At 39.4% G+C, this 24,374-nt stretch overlaps 1 protein-coding gene across 1 annotated transcript; it reads left to right on the top strand.

The window, feature by feature from the left end:
• The first annotated feature begins 948 nt into the window (after positions 1 to 948).
• LOC135464866 (uncharacterized) lies at positions 949 to 17,304 on the top strand. Its single transcript, XM_064742434.1, has 5 exons — positions 949 to 1,329; positions 1,586 to 2,027; positions 8,631 to 8,765; positions 12,407 to 12,517; positions 15,263 to 17,304. The coding sequence occupies exons 1-5, from the start codon at positions 949 to 951 to the stop codon at positions 15,901 to 15,903; spliced, it is 1,710 nt and encodes a 569-aa protein (XP_064598504.1). The 3' UTR covers positions 15,904 to 17,304.
• The last annotated feature ends 7,070 nt before the right edge of the window (positions 17,305 to 24,374 follow it).

The raw sequence follows: 24,374 nt of genomic DNA, 5'->3' as shown, positions 1-24,374 counted from the left end.
GTGTGTGAAATGAGGCTGAATTGAATCATTCTTATTTCAGGTTCCTTGGGGGCTCTACGGAGTAGTGTGTGAAATGAGCCTGAATTGAATCATTCTTATTTCAGGTTCCTTGGAGGTCCTACGGAGTAATCTGCGAACTGAGCCTGGCTTGAATCATTCTTATTTCAGGTTCCTTGGGGGCTCTACTGAGTAGTGTGTGAACTGAGCCTGAATTGAATCATTCTTATTTCAGGTTCCTTGGGGGCTCTACTGAGTAGTGTGTGAACTGAGCCTGAATTGAATCATTCTTATTTCAGGTTCCTTGGGGGCTCTACTGAGTAGTGTGTGAACTGAGCCTGAATTGAATCATTCTTATTTCAGGTTCCTTGGGGGCTCTACTGAGTAGTGTGTGAACTGAGCCTGAATTGAATCATTCTTATTTCAGGTTCCTTGGGGGCTGTACTGAGTAGTGTGTGAACTGAGCCTGAATTGAATCATTCTTATTTCAGGTTCCTTGGGGGCTCTACTGAGTATTGTGTGAACTGAGCCTGAATTGAATCATTCTTATTTCAGGTTCCTTGGGGGCTCTACTGAGTAGTGTGTGAACTGAGCCTGAATTGAATCATTCTTATTTCAGGTTCCTTGGGGGCTCTACTGAGTAGTGTGTGAACTGAGCCTGAATTGAATCATTCTTATTTCAGGTTCCTTGGGGGCTCTACTGAGTAGTGTGTGAACTGAGCCTGAATTGAATCATTCTTATTTCAGGTTCCTTGGGGGCTCTACTGAGTATTGTGTGAACTGAGCCTGAATTGAATCATTCTTATTTCAGGTTCCTTGGGGGCTCTACGGAGTAATCTGCGAACTGAGCCTAACTTCAGTTATTCTAAATTCGGGTTCCAGCAAGACTCTAGTGTCATAGAGCCTGCGTGATAGAGAACCCTGGCGAAGTTTAGGAGGATCGAAGAAGGTATGGCGAATCTGCCTGAGGATGTGCCGGGGTGTGACGAGGGCTTGACATGGAGTGAGAATTTGTACACGATATCCGAGCTGGTAGATGTGCACGATCTACCGTGCCTGGTGAAGGTAGCGGAGGGGGTCTACTCCACCGAGGACACAGAATCCTTCTCCAACGGCGATTTGCTGAAACTTCATCGATGTGAAAGGCTGGAGAAAGTAGTCGCCTATCCAATCGAATCCGGACACACCAAGAAGTGGGCTTTGAAAAATTACAAGAACATTTCCTCTCCCATCTTAATACCGCTTGACTACCGGAAGAAGGCTAGAGTCCTGACCATCGGTGGTGACACACGGTACCCCGACCGTCCAGAGTTTGTTCGCAGACATGCCGAGGTATGTAGCGGTGGGCAACAAGCCGATTTACGGCAGACACCTTCACACCCGGGAGATAGTGATTGTGCCAGCGAGAAGTCCGCTGGAGTTGGTCCGCACTACTAAGAACTTGACGACGAAGTCTGTGAGCTTGCTGTGTAGGTACGATCGTCACGAACTGGAACTGGAGCCAGATTGCCGAGGAAACTTCGTTGCAGTTAGAGACCCGACCTCCTACACCTTCCGGGAAATCATCAACAGATTCTGTCTCCCACAGCTCATCGAGCTGAGGAAAGACTTCGTGCAGGACGAAAAGTTCGTGACCAAGGAGGTGCATGTGGCCTTGGCCAACATGGATCAGTTCCAGGGTCACTTTGTTCTGGATAGAATAGAATCCGAATACAAGGCGTTCGGAACTCACCGCCTGGATCTAGAGGACACGGGCAAACGACAGCCGGCGGTGGACGTGTCCGAAAGTCAGCAGGCGGTGAAAGAACCCAGCAGCAGCCAGGAAGAGATGGAAACGTACAAGTCCCATCAGGCGGTAGTCATCATCCCCCATACGTCGGACGCCCTGTTTCAGGTGGCTACAAACAGAGAGACATCTATCTACCAGTCCTTTATCTCCCTGAACTTCCGAGCCAACTTGGACACGGTCAGTCTGGGCGGGCTGTACATGGAGGTACAGGGTAGTAAGCTCAGCCAGACGGTTGAGTCAGGTAAGTAGACTGGCATTGGGTTTCGTTATTCTCTTCTTGGTTTATACATAATGCAATATAACAATGAGCAACAAAATTTAAAAAACACTAAAAATTCATAAGGAGATGTCTAACATAAAAATAGTTTGTGTAAATTTCTAATTACCAAGAACATTATATGATCAGAACACAACAGTTATGTAACAGTTGCATGTTAACTTCATGGGTAGTAAGTCACCAGTTTGCTCACAAAACGTCACCACCCAAGGCAGGAATGAGAAACAGGCTACAAAGCTTAACCTCGAATTTCTTTTGGCGGAGAGCTTCCTCAGTTAAGTAAGGCTGTGGTGTTAGCGTGTCACCAAAAGATTTATTTATTTATTTATTTATTTATTTGATTAAAATTTCTTTTATATTTCACTTATACGATGGCACAAACATTATGATGAGAGGAAACTGGGCAAAGGCCAAAGGAAACCCATGGCCAGCTTGTTGGCTGTCCTTGCCAAGTACAACCGGAGAGAAAGCCAGCATGAGCTGGACTTGAATTCCCAGCAATCGTATTGAATCACCCTGAAAACGATAGTTCGCATCTTGGTGTAGTGAAGCAATCAGTTCACCAGTCTTCAGCGTTTGTGGTTAGGTAGCACCATAAAAAATTCGTCACAATGTCGTGCCATACCTGTGGTACGACGGATATGTTGGTAACACAATATGTAAGCAAACTAGCTATAACACTGACAGACAGTCTTTTGTGTCCCACACTGTAAACAGTGTCAGGTGCAAATAAACAGAGTGGCAAAGGCTAAGCAGTATTGAAATATAAATATGTCTACATAAACCAATGTCGTGTTCTTAAATATCCAGTTAGGAAAACGTAATGCAGCGCTATGTTCTTAAATGTCAAATTAGGAATACGCAATGCAATACAAGGCCGTGATGTTAAATGCCTATTTAGGGAAACTTAAAGCGAGGACATGTTCTCTAACGTCCATTTACAAAAACGTAACGCAAGGTCATACTTTTGATTGTCGATTTAAGAAATGTAATACAAGGGAATATTTTGTAATGTTCATTTATAAACACGTGATGTAACCCCATGCTCTTAATGTCCATTTACGGAAACGAATTTAAGGAAACGTAATATAATGCCATTTTGGTAAATGTCCATTTAAGGAAACGTAATGCAGTGTCATTTTTGTAAATGTCCATTTAGAAGAAACTTAATGCAACGCCATGCCCATAAATGTCCATGAAATGCCCGAAAAAGTAATGCATGATCTTTTGTCTGTTGTGTGTATTCTTGTGCAATAAAGTATCTATATAATACATATGTATATATATTCCCTGATTATATCGTCAGATGAACCTGCGGATCGTCGCGGGTTTCCCCCGGGCTCTGCCCTATTTCCTCCCACCATAACGCTGGCCGCCGTCGTATAAATGACATATTCTTGAGTACACCAATCAAATAGATAGGGGCCTCCGTGGCTCAGTTGGTTAGCGCGCTAGCGCAGCGTAATGACCCAGGAGTCTCTCACCAATGCGGTCGCTGTGAGCTCAAGTCCAGCTCATGCTGGCTTCCTCTCCGGCCGTAAGTGGGAAGGTCTGGCAGCAACCTGCGGATGGTCTTGGGCTGTGCCCGGTTTCCACCCACCATAATCTGGCCGCCGTCGTATAAGTGAAATATTCTTGAGTACGGCGTAAAACACCAATCAGATAAATAAATAAATCAAATAAATAAATGTTGTCAGATGTTTGTTGAGAAAAACGTGCTGCGAGACTGTAGCTTCAAGTATTTCCGTAGAAAGAAGACAAACTCTTAAGCTTTCGTGCAGATCATAAAGAAGATCCTTATCAGTCTAATAATCTCGAAGGAAAATCTTTTGATAGGTAATCAGTTTTTGGTGTTTGATATGTTGACAAGTTAACTGATCAGGAATTCGAATACCAAAACGTTTTTGGGACAAAGCTTTAATACTTGTAAGTATTGTTACTTTTATGACGCTGTTGCCATGTATGTGATACTTTAACCCCATATGTTTGGAAACTTTGAAATATAGGCGTCAAAACAGACATTCGTGTAGTATGCCAGCCATTCCAAAATGGACGCTCACAAGGCCAATTTCCAAAAGAACGTTCAGCACAAATCACGTGAGAAAATATATAAAGAGCAAAATTAGGACGGAATCATGCAAAAAGAAAATTGATGAAGGAATGAATGTTCTAGGCGAATGACTGAAAACGGTACTCAGATCGTGTACCATGCTAGTTTATCAGTTGTCATTCATCTAAATATGTGTCTCAGTTGAGATGTGATTGCAAGTGTTCACATACCCAAAGTGACGATCTAATTCAGAAGGATGCATATAAAACCCATTGCCTTGGGTTGAGCGGAATTAGACAGTTATGATGCAAAATGCGACAGCAGTGGCTTCTTGCTGTTCGTATAATGTGGTGTTAGGAGAGTAGACTTTGACATTTATATAAGAAGTGCTATATTATTGTAGTAGCAGACTTTATTGACACTATAATAGGCCATAGGCCCGCATTCGTGCATATCTGTACATACAACAACCAGGACCATACACATATGAAAGACATACAGGTATATGGCATAACTGCCATCTAGAATTACTGAATTGAGCTCCCTTGCCCAGCGGTCTTATGACAACACATTGTTCAAGTCTTTCCTGTGCTATGTGGCAAAATTTAGCCAGACCTAGTAATACATTCAGAGAGTTACTTGCCATCAACGTATAAAACGATGTACTGTTCTGTTTAGAATAAATTTAGATAGTAAATATTCCTGGTGTATATCTTCGTACAGCGGACATATCATAACTACATGGTACTAGTCTTCAGTACAGCGGACATATCATAACTACATGGTACTAGTCTTCAGTACAGCGGACATATCATAACTACATGGTACTAGTCTTCAGTACAGCGGACATATCATAACTACATGGTACTAGTCTTCAGTACAGCGGACATATCATAACTACATGGTACTAGTCTTCAGTACAGCGGACATATCATAACTACATGGTACTAGTCTTCAGTACAGACTAAACTACAAAGGTTACACTTCCTTTGTCTCGTGCGACTCCTGAAAATTTGCCGGTGTCCACATTTAGGTCAGCTGACCAACACGTAATCTTGTCAAAACACGTCAATAATTACCTTCTCTAATTACCTTTATATAGCATTCTATATTGAAATCAGCTCTATGCATGCTACACAGTTTGTACCATGTACTGGAAGATAGAGTATTTCTCTGTTGTTGTTGAAAGCTGCCAAATAAACGTTGCTTAATTAATCATAGAATTTTTGTTTGGTTACCTATTCCTTGGTTGACCCAAAGATAAGCAAGTTCCAGGGTGTTAAGCAACCGTCTTACTTCTGTAGCTCATGTATGTCTGCCTTCGCTACCAAGATGCCTCAACATTGTGTATATTTTTGAGGGATATCTGCTGTTGGGCATGTGCAATAGCTTGAACCAATATTTGAAACATTGAATCGCTGTTAAACGGAATATTGGGTATCCACCACAGTCGCCCGCCCAGTGATATAACATTTGGAATACTATTTCCAATTTTAACCATCTTTTACAAGCCAAAAATTGAAATCGTTCCAGTATTTCAAACCTTTGAAAGCCCCACAGTTGTGGTGAATACGTTAAAATGGGCATAACTTTGACATCAAACAGTTTAAAGTAAGTTTTAATTTGCATGTCACCCAAGTGCCACATTGTGCGTAAGATTTACAAAATTGCTCTCTTTCTCTGTGATGTAAGTCGAGATGTCGCATTTTGAAGACTAAGCTTTAGAGTGAAATCTGTACCTAAATATTAACAGCAAGATACCACATCCAGAGTCTTCGAGCCGATTGTCCATTTCTCAGAGTTACACAACCTGCCACCTTCCTAAATACAACTACCTTTGTTTTCGAAACATTTACATGAAGATCCCATTGTATAACAATATTCGTGAAGAGTATCCAGTTGTTTTTGCACACCTAATGTCGTAAAAGTAAATAGCGCAACGTCGTCTCCAAATATCAGGAGACACAAATTCTGGTATATCTGGGAAAAGCTGTACACCATCTTTGCATTCTAAAGAGACATCTTGATTTATGAAAAGCGAAAACAACAAATGTTGTTTTTTAACTCTTTGTATATACCTTTGAGACAATATAACGTTTTACCGCAAAGATCGTAACTGGATATAACAAAAAGCAAGTTGTTTAATATTAACCGAATGAAAGGCTTTATTGAAGTCAACAAATGCTAAATACAATTTACCTTTGCGCTTGGAAAAATGTTTTTGAATACAAGCTCACAACGTGAATATATTGTCCACCGTACTATAACCAACTCTAAATCCAGCTTGCGCTTCCGATTGGTGGGAAGAAACCGGGCAGAGCCCGCTGCAGGTTGCTGGCAGACCTTCCCACATATTGCCGGAGATTGAGCCAGCATGAACTGGACTTGAACTCACAGCGACCACATTGATGAGAGGCTCCTGGGTCATTACGCTGCGCTAGCGCGCTAACCAACTTAGCCACGGAGGCCCCTTTTATCGTCCTTTCGGATAACCTTATAATGTACCTTACCAACTCTTGTTTTGATCTTAGCACAAATCACAGCAGATCCAATGATTTTTTCCCGCTTCTCTATTTCAGACTATTGTTACCCTGACTTGGGAAACTCTAGACATTCCAGGTGAGTTTATCTCATACAATATTCTCATGCTTGTAAGAGAATTATTTATATTTGTAAGGCTTGCTGTTTCATCTTTATGATATAATTAAAGACGTACCGCACAGGGAGCAAAGCTACAGCAACGACGACGGTGCGACAACTGGTAAAATGGTGACTAACAGGCGAAACAGGGCCACTCGTCAATTCACCTCAGTCAGGGTTTTATTCTGACTGTTCATGTAAATGCATAAATAGTAGCAAATTAGTACCATTGCTTAAACAGAATGAGGTAAAAAAAAAACATGCAGTGATGCTAATTACAATTTACATATTAGACAAATTCGTAACAAGTATTGTTGCATGATCTTTTGAACGCACACATGGAAACTATGTATGATATCTGTTTTCAACATTGCTGCCAAACTAAATATTGCATTTACTTGTGGCCTTTTTACTTTGCTTGGGTTTCAAATATTATGTCGTGAAGTGTAAAAGAATGCAGCATGTTGGAGTGTATATTTATTTGCCATATTAGGGCGTAAATTCAAAACATTAGAGTATTTATCCGGTTTCCTTCCGCTACTAACCCGGCGGTCTTCGTGTCAGCGAAATATCTCGGGAACTTGTATAATACACTAATTATATGAAAATATAATTTTATAAAATTTTAAATTGTCTTGTCATAAGTATGGACTAGTTTTTGTGGTCGATCTGTGTTAAGTGTGACATATACTAAGTATGCTGATATGCATTAGCTGCTTATTAGTCAAATTCAGAATCATCCAAGGAAAGCGCAAATTTGAGTTCGCTGCAATCGAATTCGTCTTGTACTAAGATTCCGTGTTAAGTGAAAGGCCTATGTTAATCGACAGAATGTCAGAAATTTGATAGACGATTTTTGTTTGTCTTATTATAGTTTTAATATATGATGAACGATCGCAGGGTGGCGTTACATGGATTTTCGAAAGCAGTCGTGCATGATGCTTGTTACATGGAACGATACCAAATTTCTATACGCCCTACTCTTTTGCTGACATTCAATTTCTGGCCAATAAAGTAGCAGTTGTGCCCTCGCGCGCGCGGCATTGTCCATGACTCTACTAAAATAGAATGATAAATGTGGATGGCACACATGTGACAATTACTAGCGGACTGAGCTCCGTGCCAAGCGCATCCAGGAAGTTTGCATATAATATAAATGGAATAATCATAGAATTACCCCATGTACTGAATATTCTTGTTTGACAACTATGTAGAGCTAAAGTGAGGTGGGGGAGTTAGTAGCGGGTTGCAGTAAATAAAATAGGTCATTTTAAGAGGAATGTTACATACTAAGCTTTTCTGAGAGGTTTGCTGAAAGTCTGATCGAAAGATATGCTGCACTGAATACAGATTTAGACAGCCTCATCGAGCCGATATCTTCTTTTTACACATATTAAACCGTTTTACTTTAGCCGAATGATATGCTGTCGTTGTTTTGTCCCTCCGTCTGTCCGTCTCTCCGTCTGTCCGTCCGTCCGTCTCTCCGTCCGTTCGTCCGTTCGTCTTCCGTCCGTCCATCCGTCTGTCCGTTCGCTCGTTTTTTAGAGCGAGTTTGAGATCCGAGATGTTAAAAGCGCAACTCTTTTAATCGGTATAGGACCAAATATAGGGGTTCAACTCCTGCCTTGGACAGTTGATTTGTGCATTCCCCCGTTCTCACTGACAGTTGATTTGTGCATTCCCCGTTCTCACTGACAATTGATTTGTGCATTCCCCCGTTCTCACTGACACACACACACACACACATATATATATATATAGACACACACACACACACACACACACACGTGTGTGTGGGTGTGTGTGTGTGTGTGTGTGTGTGTGTGTGTGTGTGTGTGTGTGTGTGTGTGGTCACACATATCTTTTTCTGTCTTTAGATTTCTATGAGGCTTCGGGCAATTCGCCTCCACTACTGACCCCAAGACAACACTCAGGCGGGATCCCAAGTCCACCACGTCCCCCTCCAAGGCCTTCTCGGCGTACCAGCAGTGATCACCCTGAACAACGCAGTGGTAAGTGATGAGCGAAAAATTGCTAATATTCTCTAGCGGATCAATAAGCGGCATACATACATGTATTGCGGAAGGGACTTCCTGCGCATGCGAGATTTTGGGAGACGTATATCTGTCTTTAATCAGCACTGAAGTTAAGTTCGATAAGTTTGCAAATTCAAGAATATTTTTTATTTGTATAGGAAGAGGAAGAGGGTGTGGCTGTCCAGTTCCTAATATAATGTGTAACTGAAAATACAACTCACAAGTCATTGCGTCTATGCATCTTCCCATACATGGGGTTTGGCAAATGACAAGTTATGAGTTTCACCAACTCAGCTCAGCTGCATGTCGTCTTGGAAATAAAACTGAATTACGGTATTTGATCTAAAATTTCGTGCAAAGAAGAGCATATTACTCTTGGTGCTAAAACTTCCATTGTTCCAGGCGGATATGATCGTACCTGTCAAACAAAACTCAAAACACCTTTCTAAGATCAATAGAACCCCGAGGAGCGGGTAAACTGTACAACTTGACGACATCTGAGGTCATTTTCAACCACTAAAGCATTTTTCAGGGGAATTTATGCATATAATTTTTATGATAATTATACCCTAAAATGATATTATTTTTGTCACTAAAGCTGTAAAGTTTAAATATCTGTGCAAATGATTTCATTACACTATATAATTTTCTCAGAATGTTTCAAAATATAGATCGTAGTGGTGGTTGAGTGAGTAAGTGAGTGCTTGGGGTTTAACGTCGTAATCAACAATTTTTTCAATCATATGACGACGAAGGAATCCTTAGGGTGCATGTACGTGGAATGTGCCTCCTTGTTGCAGGACGGATTTCCACCGCTCTTTTATTTAGTGCTGCTTCACTGAGACAACTTACCGAAGGCAAGTAAGACGCCCCGCCCGAGCCATTATACTGATACGGGTCAAACAATAGTTGCACTATCCCCTTCATTCTGAATGCCAAGCGAGGAAGTTACAACTTCCTCTTTTAAAGTCTTAGGTGTGACTCGATCAAGGTTTGACCCTGGATCTACCAGTCTCGAATAAAGGTTGACGAATTTGTATAAGTAAATGGCGTGACTTGACTATGGCGTGAATCAAATAACTACTTTATTGAGGCATAAAGGTAAATTCTGCCTGATCCACTACCACATGGAAAAAAATTCCTGAAAATAAAATACTTTTGGCATTTTGAGAATTTATGCGATTTGGGATTTTAAAGAGAATTTGTATGACCTAATTTTGGCTTTTATAGAGAATTTGTATGACCTAATTTTGGATTATATAGAGAGTTTGCATGACCTAATTTTGGCTTTTATTGAGAGTTTGCGTGACCTAATTATGGCTTTCAGAGAGAGTTTGCATGACCTAATTTGGGCTTTTATAGAGAGTTTGTCGACCTAATTTTGGCTTTTATAGAGTGTTTGCTTGACTTAATTTTGAATTTTACAGATAATTTGTATGACCTAGGTTTGTCTTTTGTAGAGAGTTTGCAGGACCTAATTTTGTCTTCTATAGAGAGCTTGTATGACCTAATTTGGGCCTTTTATACCGAGTTTATGTGCCGGGTGGTAGTTGACCTCAGTTAGGGTTTTGTTTTCTAACAGAAAATTATTGAATAGTCGTATATACGTATGTATTCTGAGAGCTAGAAGACTTCCGATTCCAGAAAGTATTGTCGAAATTCATCCGACTTTTATACTAGTGACAAAAGAGTAACAGTGCTAGCTTACTAGCATTGTTCAAGTTTTATAACTTGAATGCGCGTGCATTGTTTATTAACTAAAAATCATCCGTTTTTGATGTTACTCTTAGTTTTTTCCGATGATTTCAAGTCAAATCTTCAAAAGTTCCATAAGGTTTGGATGCTTTGATTTATTTATTTATTTGATTGGTGTTTTACGCCGTACTCAAGAATATTTCACTTATACGACGGCGGCCAGCATTATGGTGGGTGGAAACCGGGCACAGCCCGGGGGAAACCCACGACCATCCGCAGGTTGCTGACGGACCTTCCCACTTACGGCCGGAGAGGAAGCCAGCATGAGTTGGACTTGAACTCACAGCGACCGCATTGGTGAGAGGCTCCTGGGTCATTACGCTGCGCTAGCGCGCTAACCGACTGGGTGCTTTGATATTCCTTCACTGATAGCGTTTATTTTTTATTTGGTGTAGGTGTTTAGCTGCTTGCAAGCAAATTTCAAAGCATTCTGTGGTAAGACAAGCGAAGCATAGAAGTCTTTTACCACGCGGCTGTCTCAAAAACAGGAGGGGTAGAAGATTGGCAAAATGTCAGAACGAGTCTCATGTGTGACGAAATTCGACATTAATTCGTCAAATTGATTTTTGGGGCCTCCGTGGCTCAGTTGGTTAGCGCGCTAGCGCAGCGTAATGACTCAGGAGTCTCTCACCAATGCGGTCGCTGTGAGTTCAAGTCCAGCTCATGTTGGCTTCCTCTCCGGCCGTAAGTGGGAAGGTCTGGCAGCAGCCTGCGAATGGTCGTGGGTTTCCCCCGGGTTCTGCCGGTCTGCACCCACCATAATGCTGACCGCCGTCGTATAAGTGAAATATTCATGAGTACGGCGTAAAGCACCAATCAAATAAATAAATAAATAAATAAAATTAATTTTAATGAAAGGCAAAGAAAACACTGAAATGAAACGTACGCCAGATGAAAGACCATTAAAAATCGGTCCAAGAAAATTGTCCGATTTATATTTATAGGAACGGAGTAAAATGTTTTGAAAACGTCAAACCGATTCTTCGGGGTTTTGTTGCGAATCAGAAGGTATCAGTGACGTCACATCTTTTTGCTTGAAATAGCTTGTTTCCAGGTCCATTCGGCGAATCTATTCATAAATCTGTATGTATATGCAGTTTTAATGAAGAAATGTGGCAGTCAAAGTGTGTTAAGTAGCAAAAACCTGATGTGACGTCAATGGTCCCATTGTCTGAAAGGCCACCGTAGAATTTTTTTCAATTGCATTTGATTGAGCTGAAAATATTCTAAAAGAATGAATTAAACTATTTTTGTGGACAGTGTTTAGTGGTTTTTGATCTGACATATACTTCACATCAGTGTTTTCTTTGCCTTTTATGGATTGGTAAAATTTTACCACCATGTTTAAGGACCTTTTAAATCATCTAAATAAAGCTGTCGCCTCTGTTGAACTGAATAAGTATGCATGTGATTTTATGTACGTATGTATGTATGCATTTTATGTCATACTCAGAAATCAAGATTGAAGGGATGAATGAATGAATGAATGAATTGATGAATTAATGAATGGATGAGTGGATATACGCACTGATGAATGAATGCTTGAATGCAGTGATGAACAAACTGATCAATGAATTGATGAATTAGTGAATGGAAGAGTGGTTATACGCACCGATGAATACATGCTTGAATGCAGTGATAAACAAACTGATCAATGAATTGATGAATTAGTGAACAAATTAATGACGTAATGAGTGATTTAATAAATAAATGATTGAACGAACGAATGAATTAACGAAATAAAGAACGAGCAAAATTGAACAAGTTAAAAGAATGAATGAAAGAATAAAGAAAATAGTCCATGGATCAATCATTTATCAAATATACCGCCAGTTAATCAACCAGTCGTGTTTATTTGTCAGATCACGTAAACGTTACACCTATTTCGCCGCCATCGGTTCCTTCGAGATCCAACAGGCCAAAAAGACAGGGGAATTACCTACGGCCTCTTCCTTGTACCCCCGGACAAAACGGTAAGTGTGAAAAGTAACCCCATAAATTTTCAATAAACAATAACTGTGGAAACTAAGCCGATACATTGCCTGGAGAAAACAGTAAGCTTGAAAGTTGATCGATATATTTTCTGTAGAAAGAAAATAAGTGTATCATGTAAGCCGATATATTGCCTGGGAAAACAGTAAGCATGAAAGTTGATCGATATATTTTCTGGAGAAAAAAAAAGAGGTGTATAAAATAAGCCGATGCATTGCCTGGGAAAACAGTAAGCATAAAAGTTAATCGATATATTTTCTGAAGGAAGAAAATAAGTGTATAAAGTACGCCGATACATTGCCTGGGGAGGACAGTAAGCATGAAAGTTGATCGATATATTTTCTGGAGAAAAAAAAAGAGGTGTATAAAATAAGCCGATACATTGCCTGGGAAAACAGTAAGCATAAAAGTTAATCGATATATTTTCTGTAGAAAAAAAGAGGTGTACAAAGTAAGCCGATATATTTCCTGGGGAGGACAGTAAGCATGAAAGTTGATCGATATATTGCCTGGAGAAAAGAGTAAGCATCAAAGTTGATCGATATATTTTCTGGAGAAAGAAAATAATAGTATACAGTAAGCCGATAAATTGCCTGGAGAAGAACAGTAAGCATGAAAGTTGATCGATATTTTTTGTGGAGAGAGAAAAAAGGTGTATAAAGTAAGCCGATACATTGCCTGGAGAAAACAGTAGGCACGAAAGTTGATCGATATATTCTCTGGAGAAAGAAAATAAGTGTATAAAGTAAGCCGATACATTGCCTGGAGAAAACAGTAAGCATCAAAGTTGATCGATATATTTTCTATAGAAATAAAAGAGGTGGACAGAGTAAGCCGATACATTGCCTGGAGAAGACAGTAAGCATGAAAGTTGATCGATATATTTTTTGGAGAAAGAAAATAAGTGTAAAAAGTAAGCCGATATTTTGCCTGGACAAAACGGTAAGCATGAAAGTTGATCGATATATTTTCTGGAGAAAGAAAATAAGTGTATAAAGTAAGCCGATACATTGCCTGGAAAAAACAGTAAGCATGAAAGTTGATCGATATATTTTTTGGAGAAAGAAAATAAGTGTAAAAAGTAAGCCGATATTTTACCTGGAGAAAACGGTAAGCATGAAAGTTGATCGATATATTCTCTGGAGAAAGAAAATAAGTGTATAAAATAAGCCGATACATTGCCTGGAAAAAACAGTAAGCATGAAAGTTGATCGATATATTTTCTGGAGAAAGAAAATAAGTGTATAAAGTAAGCCGATACATTGCCTGGAAAAAACAGTAAGCATGAAAGTTGATCGATATATTTTTTGGAGAAAGAAAATAAGTGTAAAAAGTAAGCCGATATTTTACCTGGAGAAAACGGTAAGCATGAAAGTTGATCGATATATTCTCTGGAGAAAGAAAATAAGTGTATAAAATAAGCCGATACATTGCCTGGAAAAAACAGTAAGCATGAAAGTTGATCGATATATTTTCTGGAGAAAGAAAATAAGTGTACAAAATAAGCCGATACATTGCCTGGAAAAAACAGTAAGCATGAAAGTTGATCGATATATTTTCTGGAGAAAGAAAATAAGTGTATAAAGTAAGCCGATACATTGCCTGGAAAAAACAGTAAGCATGAAAGTTAATCGATATATTTTTTGGAGAAAGAAAATAAATATAAAAAGTAATCCGATATTTTGCCTGGAGAAAACGGTAAGCATGAAAGTTGATCGATATATTTGCTGGAGAAAGAAAAGAAGTGTATAAAGTAAGCCGATACATTGCCTGGAGACAACGGTAAGCACGAAAGTTGACCGATATTTTTTTCTTAAGAAAGTACAGAAGTGTATAAAGTAAGCCGATACATTTCCTGGGGAAAACAGTAAGTCCGGAAAGTGAACCGAGAAAACAATAGGCATGGAAGTTAACCGATACATTTTCTGGAGGAATAAAATAAGAGTGAAATGTAAGCCGATACATTTTTTGTATTTTCATCGAACGTAGGTTTTTTTCTCCCACGATAATGCTGGCTGCTATTGTGTAGGTGAAATATTCTTAAAGGAGAAGAAAACATAAAATTGATGCAAAAATCAGATAAAAGAACCTCAAACCTTATTTGCAAATATGGTCTTTAATATTTTTTTGGATTTTTTTTTTAAGAGAAAAGGGTATTTTACAATATTATTGTATAGTGGGTATTTGGGACCAACTTTTGATATTTATCCTTGTTGTATAATAATGTTCAAATAAATTCATTTGAATGTAAATTTGTTGTTTATATCGAAACATATGCATTTAACGTAATTTATGATAATATTTATGAATATAAATATGATCCCGATTGAGGTTTAATACATTTGTTCTATATTTATTAAACCTGTGTTTCATCCTCATTTATGACATTATTAAACAAAGACTATAAATACCAAAAGGTTGTCCCAAATAACCACTATAGAAAGATTATTTTAAAGTGTCTTTTTTTCCTTAAGGAAAAATCGGAAAAAAATATTGAAGACCACATTTGGGAATAATTTTTCGCACTCTTTCTAACTTTATGTCATTTTTATATTTTCTCCACCTTTAAGTACTGCGCAAAACGCCAAACAAACAAATAAATGAATCTAAAGCAACAAGAAATTGCTGAGGCACAGTGTATTTAAGACTGATTACCCACAAACACATATATCGCGGCAAATCTTGAATTATATTAGACGATTGTGCATGACCTTTTCTGATCGCAGGTAATGTTTCACCCACGGGCAAGGTTTCACCTTCAGGCATGGTTTCACCCACGAGCAAGGTTTCACCTTTAGGCAAGGTTTCACCTTCAGGAAAGGCTTCATATTCAGGCAAGCTTACATATTCAAAAGGCTTACCACAACCCAGAGTCCATCAGAAACCCATCAAAACACAACCCAAACCCTCGCAGGCAGTGCGCCCCCTGGGGTCAGGAGCCCAAACTACTGCAGGTACACCGCTGGCCACTATCGACAGAAAGGCTCGAAAGCCTACTTATTTAGAACTAGTCTCAGATAATGCCAAACCTCAGAAATCAAAAATCACAGACACCAAAGGGCAAGTGTCGGAGAGACAAGACAGCCCATTGGTAGGGGCATGTGGCTACTCTAATCCGACTGGCAGTGATTGGGGTGAAAAGTTAAAGACGCTTTCCGTGGAGCAGGTGAGAGCGGCGCTTGGGACGCTAGGACTGCGGAAAAAAGTAGAGCCGTTTGTGGAGATGGAGATAGATGGGGGATACTTACAAGCTCTGTTCCGCGACAAAGGCGACATTTTAAAAGCTGAACCTTTCTCCCTGAACTTAGTAGAGATGCTGAAACTGAAAATGTTCGTAGAGACGGGGAAATTGCCCATAAAAAAATAATCACGAATACACTTAGTCAACTGCACATCTGCTTTACCAGGGGAGATAAATCGTATGACTGATGGTGCATATGCACTGCGCTGAATTATCTCCTCTCATTCCCTGATGCATTGAACTGATAGTTTGCATATAGGCATGCTTTCTACATGGAGTATGCGGTAAGATTTTATTGTGTATGAAAATTCCAAAAACTCACTAACGAGTATACATATTTTTGTCTACCGGAACTATGCACACAAAGTGTTTAGTTAAGTTAAGTTAAGTTAACTGTCGTTTCGGGCCTTGTGTGCTCCAAAGTTCATCGTCAAAGTCCATCTGATTGAATACAGCCACACGCAAACAATATCGACTGTACACCACGCACAAAAGTTGGTTGTTTTTGTTTTAAGGCACCGAAAACAGTAATGTAAAGTATATGTCAGATGAAAGATCATGTACCGAATACTGACTTTACCTGGAATCAGTGACGTCACATCCAGTTTCTGTCACTAAACTCACACAGACTCCTAGATTCCATCATTCAAAACGCATATACCTATAGTATTTTAGAGACTGCTAACGAAGGAACCTTGAAACGAACAATGCAAGCAAAAACTATGAATGTGACGTCACTGATGAATGTGACGTCACTGATACAGCCCCAGCGTAGAATCTTTTGTTGTATAACCATTTTACTTCTTTTACAAACAATTCTGAAAAAAAATAACTCGAACCTATTATCCTCGAACAGTGTTTAATGGTCTTTAATCTGATATATACCTTCTTGTACTTCATTTACTGCTTTCTTTGCCTTTAAGGTAGCCAGAATATGAAGTAAGGTTCAGCATACGTACAACTGAAAACTGTGCGTAAAAATACTTTCATTTAGTTTTTCAGATTTGTTTTAAGAGTGTTGAAAGGCATTCAAGTATTTGAAGACTATGGGCTTTATGAGTCATGCTGACGGTATCTTGGAACTCTGACGTCACAACACCTTTTTTTTTTCTTTCTGATGTTCACAAGTAGGAAGGAATTTTTGGGGACATTACTTCAGTAATCTTTTACTTATGGGTAAAAAGTGTTATTCGTGATTAGAGTTGGAAAAACTTGCTGTGACGTCACATTTCGTAAGCAGTGATAGTATTGTCTGGAAAGCCCACCTTAGGATTCAAATGTTGGAACGTCTTTAACCCTTTTCACAAAAATCTAAAAAAAAAACTAAATGAAAGTATATATGTGCATAGTTCTGAGTGGTCTATTTAGTAATGTCTATTTTAGAGGTCTTTTCCTTCAAAGATAAATATTATGCAAAGAGTATTCACATTCATTCTTTATACAATAAAATTGTCCTGTAAATAGGAGAGATCAGTCTGGAAATCATTCTATTCGAGCTAATCTCATATTTCAGGGTTATTACGCTCATTCCATAAAAAAAAAAAAAAAACTTTTGTGCTCCTGTCCTCTTTTGGTCCATTTTGATTATAATTTAGAATGGCGGGTTCATCACCCTGCTCAATGGCGACTCGGGTCCATGCTGAATTTGTGATTGCCATTGTTGCAACGCACGCGGAATACGTCACCAATCTGAAGACAAGACGTCATCACAGTGGCAGAAATGAACATAAGATTACGTATTTTATGTCTGCCAGTAGCCTGCGGATAGTCGTGGGTTCCCTCCGGGCTCTGTCTGATTTATTCTCAGCAGATAACGCTGACCGCCGTTGTGTAAGTGAAATATTCTTAAGTATAAAAGTATTTGGCATAACACACCAATAAAATAATTAAATAAATAAATAAATACATGGCTTTAGGCTAGAATTGTTCCTCATTGCAGAGTTCCGTCATATTACCCATGCAGTGGCAAAGTGTGTTGTTTCACGAAGGTTAGGTTGGGTTGGGTAACAGTATTATCAGTACATCTGTAGACAAGAAGCGCTTGATAGAGGCGCAGTTGTATTTCTGTCATGTATTCCATTTGATTATGGTGTTACGTGCTATACTGAAGCATTTGTCGCTTATTTAACGGCGGTCAGGCTTTGTGGAATCTGGGGTTGACCGTAACTTTACTGATTAAAGGCAAATAAGTCACCACCATGAAGTGTATGCCAAGTGAGAGACCATTAAACACTGCCCATAGGAATTGCTCATTTATCATTCTGGAATTATTTTAGCCTTGTAGATTGCACTTGAAACTTTGGATTCTCGGCTGGCCTTTCCTAACGATGTTGGAACCAGTGACGTCACGTCGGGTTTTTGCCACTTAACACATAGAGACTGCCGGATTTCACTGTTCAACGTGTATATGCATAGAGATGTATGAAGCCATTCCGAATTGACCTTACAGCGAACTATCTGAAGCAGAAATGTGAATAGAACATCACTGATAGGCTTTACCCTCTGACCTCAACAAAACCACCTCAGAGCCTGATGTTTTAAAACCATTTTACTCGTTCAGAAAAATTCTAAAAAAAAAGTAATCGAACTGTTCATTTGCTGGACAATGTTCAATGGTCTTTCATCTACAGTATACTTGACTTTGGACTTTCCTTTGCCTTTAAAGATATTGATTTTGGAACAGATTTTGGAACAGATTTTGGAACAAATAATTATCTTTCACAAAATATATTCTGTGGAGAAACGGGCTTATAATGCTACTTTTTATGTTCTAAAATATAAGTTTCCCTGGTCAGCAAGCCTCATCCCTCTCTGATTTATTGATTTTTTTTAGTTGATTGTTGTCTGACGACATATGTACTCAAAATTGTTTTCCTTACACTTTATATGCGTTGTTGGTTACTTTTTTGGCTGCGTGGAGGAAACCCAAGTGCTCGAGGGTAAACCAGAGACGTTTGGTAAGTTATTGACGAACTTTCTCACATGTCGCGCACAATCGCACGCCGTACCAGTGTAAGATAAGTTAACGAACAATAGATTTCGCAAACGGCCACACGTCGACACCATTATCAAGACCCCACAACCAGTGCTAGGGTGGGAGAACAAATTCCCTGTCTAAGGGCGGGATTGAACCCACGCCTTATCTTAAACGCTCGGCCGTGACACTCCTCAGTCTCTATCTGAAGATAATATCAACATAAGCCAACAAGTAGCACACACTTAAAAAAAAAAAACAAACACTTGTGACAAGCCTACGTTTTGAGTATCAGCACATTTAAAGAAGATTCGTAATTACAGTGTGACCTAGTGTGGATTATGTGCAGAGGGAGGGATTTAAGAGGTCACTGAGTGCAGAGGAAATTTGAGAGGTCATCTAATGCTGGTGAGGAGATCCGTAAGGTTCAACTGGTGCTTGACATACTGGTGGCGTGCGCACACCTCCCAGTTCGTGATATGTGAAGGCCAGAGTTATTCCCCCTAATCTAGGCGGGGCCGTCTACTCGAATGGACCCTTCGCCAGTCTGAAGGACGCGTGACTTCCAGGACTAGTCACTTAATGAAGTAATAACGCCAGACTCCTCTCTAGACTGTTGACTTTGTGTCGACTACCGGCTCATCATCTCGAGCTTTCAGTGAGGGATCCAGGTCGTGTGGTCTGTAGTTTACACCCATTCTTGTATAGCTTCTTGGCCTCTAGGTGTTGAGCAAGGAGGTAGAGTTGCAATTAAACACGTGCACTTCACGTACAATTTTCCATTCACCGGAATTAACGACCACCGAGTATTAGAAGATGAAGTAGTATTGAAACTTGACTCACGAGGAATTCGTGGCATACGGCGATCGACACATGAGGGTGTGTAATCTGTTCGTGTCATTTAAATGTGAGAGAGAAGCATTTTGGCGTTTTTACATAAGCGTGTTCCGCCACGAGGTTAATGTTTGACAAAAAATATAGAGAACCAAACAGCACATAAATTTGTTATTCTCATAACATCAAAATGCTGTATTGTGATAAAGAGTTTAACTACTATTTGTAACAAAGCGTTAAACATCCGCTCAAGGCCAAATTAAATTTCTATCAAGTATTTTGGAATATTTATTTTATTTATTTATTTATTTGATTAGTGTTTTACGCCATGTTCAAGAATATTTCACTTATACGACGGCGGTCAGCATTATGGTGGGAGAAAACCAGGGGAAACCCACAGCCACTAGCAGGTTGCTGATCAGACCTTTCCACGGACAACCGGAGAAGAAGCCAGAACGTGATGCACTTGAACTGGCAGCGACGGCATTGGTGAGAGACTTCTGGGTCACTGTGTCGACTGGCACGCTAACCACCTAACCACCGCGGCCACGAAGGCCCCAGTATGTGAAATAGCAATGATAGGTAGAATCGTGTATGGTATTATGACATCTGCCACACCGTATTAATCCAAGTAAATGGCGATTCAATGCTGGAGGGGAATGTTACAGGGCTATAAGGCCTCATACGTATTCATGGATCCCAATTTGTCCTTCAGAAATATTCCATTTTTGGAACTTTAAGTACTACCTTGTAACAAATATATTCAGTTTCACCTTTTACTTTCGGTTCAAACGAAGTCTGTGGTACGCGGGAAGGTCTGCCAGTAACCTGCAAATGGTGGTTGGTTTCCTTTGGGGTCTGCCCGGTTTCCTACCACCAGAATGCTGGCCACTGTCGTATTAGTGAAATATTCTTGAGTACCGGTATGGCGTAAAACACCAATCAAATAAATAAATAAATAAGCAAAACTGTGTCAAGGAACTTGGATTGCTCATCTAAACGATATATATTGAATGATATATAGCCTACAGTTACTGAATGCAGGGCGAATAAATCAGTGCACCAGTGTATAGGATCACAGTACTACAATTAGCTGGTTTCTAAGATATTCAGTATTTGGATCTTGAAAGTACACGCAATACTGAGTTTATTTTGTTGCATATGCAGTTTTTCACAAACTCTTCCTACCTACAGTATAAACGGTAGTCAAACTTGACGTGTATAAAACTCTGGTACTCTCAATTCAGTCATTCAGTCATTATCTTATCTCTGTTAACCATCCCTTATTTATTTATTTATTTATTTATTTATTTATTTTTTTGGTTTAACGCAGTCCACAAGTATTTGTGTCTTAATATTCGACAGATGTCAGCGTTATGATTTGAGGGTGCCTAAGTACACCACCGCTCTTCATCAGACTCCTGACGAAATCCCTGATTTAAAGCCGACAGACTAACCCAGCCAGAGCTGGGTTCGAACCTCAATGGTCAGGCGGGCAGACAGAGGATTAGGCGAATGAGTCAAGCAGGGCAATTGTGACACTGATTTCTGCAGTTCCATGAGTTACGCAAAATGTGTCAATCATATGCCGGCTTTGACAAACAAATGGATATTCTGGAAATTCCTGTTGAAGCGCAGATATGTATTTACATTGAGAGATTTGTCAGCTGCCATATTTAGACCATACCGCAAATCATGAGATTCGTAATTCAGGGCTTATTTTCGAATCAATCCGCACATTTTTGTCGACAGGATCAGTATGTCTATGCTAAAAGGCATACATATACCGTGCGTGTTGAATCCTTTGAAGATAGCCTGTTACATAGTGTGTAAGGTAAGTGTGTAATGGAGATCAAAGTACCGACACGTGCTTTCTAATTGATTCCTAAATTACTTTCCGAAGCTCTCTGAACAAGGTCAAGATACAAGGTTATTTGGTGTGACGGAAAATTCGCTTGAGTGATTTGGGGTGTGAATATTTATTTATTTATTTATTTGTTTGTTTGATTGGTGTTTTACGTCGTGCTCCAGGATATTTCACTTATACGACGAAGGAAAGCATTATGGTGTGAAGAAATTGGGCTGATCCCGGGGGAAACCCATGACCATCCGTAGGCTGGAGTGTGAATATATAGGGCCTGTATAAATATATACCAATCGGGATAAAACATTTCACTCCTTTGATTGCTGTTTTGGACCAGATGCGTGAATTATTTTTTTTGATATACGAAGGAGGTCATTTTATGAGAAGAGAAAACCGGCGAAAAGCGCTGACTCCTAGCAAGTTACTGACGAACTCTTCTACGCGTGACGTCCATATTTGGGCGCCATAAAAAAGGTGGTTTTTAACCAATTCTAGTCTGCGCAAACAAACCAAGAGAACTGCCTGTTTAAGATCATCCGCACGGCTTTATCCGAATGCTGCCGACAACCCGGGAAAAACTTTCTAGAAGTGAAATTGAATCTCGAATGTGTCCTGTCTCATGGCTGGGAATTGTACACATTAGTTTTATGAGTAAGTAATAACGATGATACCAAATATTGATTGGAAACTAGATATTATTGTTTCCTTTGTTTTTCTTAATGTGTAACGATGCTTTTATCAATAATTTCGCTCATGCCATCTCAGTTTCTGCACGCCGACATTTGATACATACATGTATCCCACAGGAATGCATGATGGTAGGTGAAATCCCGGTTTTCTCAAACTATAATGGTGTTCCCTGATGTATAAATGAAATATTTTTTGAATACGGCGTAAAACACCCATGAAATAAATATGTGTACGGCATGCCAAAAACACACGACTCTTAATTTAATGGACTCGGTACGTTGGAAGGTCTATCACCAACATGCAGATGGTCGTGAGTTTCCGCCGTGCTCTGCCCGGTTTCCTCCCACCATAATGTTGACGGCCGTCGTATACGTGAAATATTCTTGAGTACGGCGTAAAAACACCAATCGAATAAATAAATAAATAAATAAAGTCAATAGGCTGGTTATGTGGGGATTTGATGCATGACGTAGGCTATCATTGGTAGAGTTCAACGGACTGGGTCATGTAGTGTTATTCTCTAAAACCGAGCACAAGCGATCAGATGAATAAAAAAGGACACCAATCAACACACCAAACTGTTTCTCCTAATAGAAAGGAGTCTGTTCGACCAGAACGGCCTAATTTATGACCACCATTAAATTTCATTCATTAAATTCATTACACTTTATCCACGCATATACTTTATTCATGTAACTTTACACGTATTTATACGAACTTTATCCGTTTATATGCCGTTTACACGTTGGCGTATAAGTAAACCTTATATTCATGTGAACTTCCTTCATGTGAACTTTCTTCATGTGAACGTCCTTCATGTGAACTTCCTTCATGTGAACTTTCTTCACTCTTGTGAACTTCGTTCGTGTGAACTTCCTTCATGTGAACTTTCTTCATGTGAACTTCCTTCGTGTGAACTTCCTTCGTGTGAACTGTCTTCATGTGAACTTTCTTCATGTGAACTTCCTTCATGTAAACTTCGTTCGTGTGAACTTCCTTCATTGTGAACTTCCTTCATGTGAACTTTCTTCATGTGAACTTCCTTCATGTGAACTTTCTTCATGTGAACTTTCTTCCTTGGGAATTCATTTGTGCTCGTAAAAAGTATAAAACAGCTTTTGGGAGATTAAACAATGCTCGCTGTTCGGTTTTATGCCTGGGACGACTAACTTACCAAAACAAAACAGTGGGGTACACTGAAAAACAAAATAGTCCCAAAAAGCAAATGAGTAACATTCTGAGTACACATATTGTTTGTGTACACAATTTGGTACACATTAAAAGCGTAGTTACATGAGATCATGTAAGCAAGGTACACATTAATGTTCCTGTGCAAATTTATTACAAATAATTGGTAAGCATCTTGTGTATTTTTTCATACAGTTTAGAGAGTATTTACTTATTTCTGATTGGGAGGTTGTGCATCAAGGTTAATTTTTAGTATTATTAAGATTTACTTCATATTTTACACTTGTACACAGTCTATGCACACAACCATGCTACTGCGATACGAAGTCATGCCTTTTCTAATTATTTGGGATCTTGATCAGTCTAATCGCAAGCGGATATATAGAACAGAAATTATCTAGGTTGCAACAGTAGTGGTACATAGTTAGTGCCAACATTTTTCAGCTTTAAAGCAAACAGTGCTCCATATCAGTGAGGAAACAGTGTTATTGTTATTCGGATTTACGCTTTCTGAAAAAAGAACATAATTCTAGTGCTGAAAATTGACTGAGACAACTGCGGGTTTCGAACCAGCGACCTCAGAGTTTTGCATCAAATCGCCAGCAAAAATTACCAACAGTGAAGACCATTCGACCAACACACCTCCCACGAACTGACCGGTAGACTTTACAGCGAACAAGCATTACCCCTCTGATGATCACAAATGACACCACTCCCTCAGCTGAATATACCAGACTGGTATAGATGTCATTTAGAAAGTGGATTCTCAGTAAGGGTATTATCGTTATTAGTTACTGATATCAAAAACTGTCTGATATCGGTGAGGTAAATATCCGCAAAAACTGTCTAAATTTCATATTATATAGTAGTATGAAATGCAAATGGTTGCATGGTGGCGGATGAGATTGGTTGTCATGTACTTTGAGTGAAACGAGGATTTCATGTCACGTGATCTTTTCCGTTCTTTGAAAAGTGTCAACAGTCTAGGCCATTTAGCGACTGAAGTTTTCATTCAGAAAATCTCGTCATTCACCGTGTACTTAGCAA

Source organism: Liolophura sinensis, chromosome 4, assembly GCF_032854445.1.
Source record: "Liolophura sinensis isolate JHLJ2023 chromosome 4, CUHK_Ljap_v2, whole genome shotgun sequence".
In the NCBI taxonomy this organism is placed as follows: Eukaryota; Metazoa; Mollusca; class Polyplacophora; order Chitonida; family Chitonidae; genus Liolophura; species Liolophura sinensis.
The sequence above is the reverse complement of the archived record's forward strand: the minus strand, read 5'-3'. Positions and strand labels throughout refer to the sequence as shown.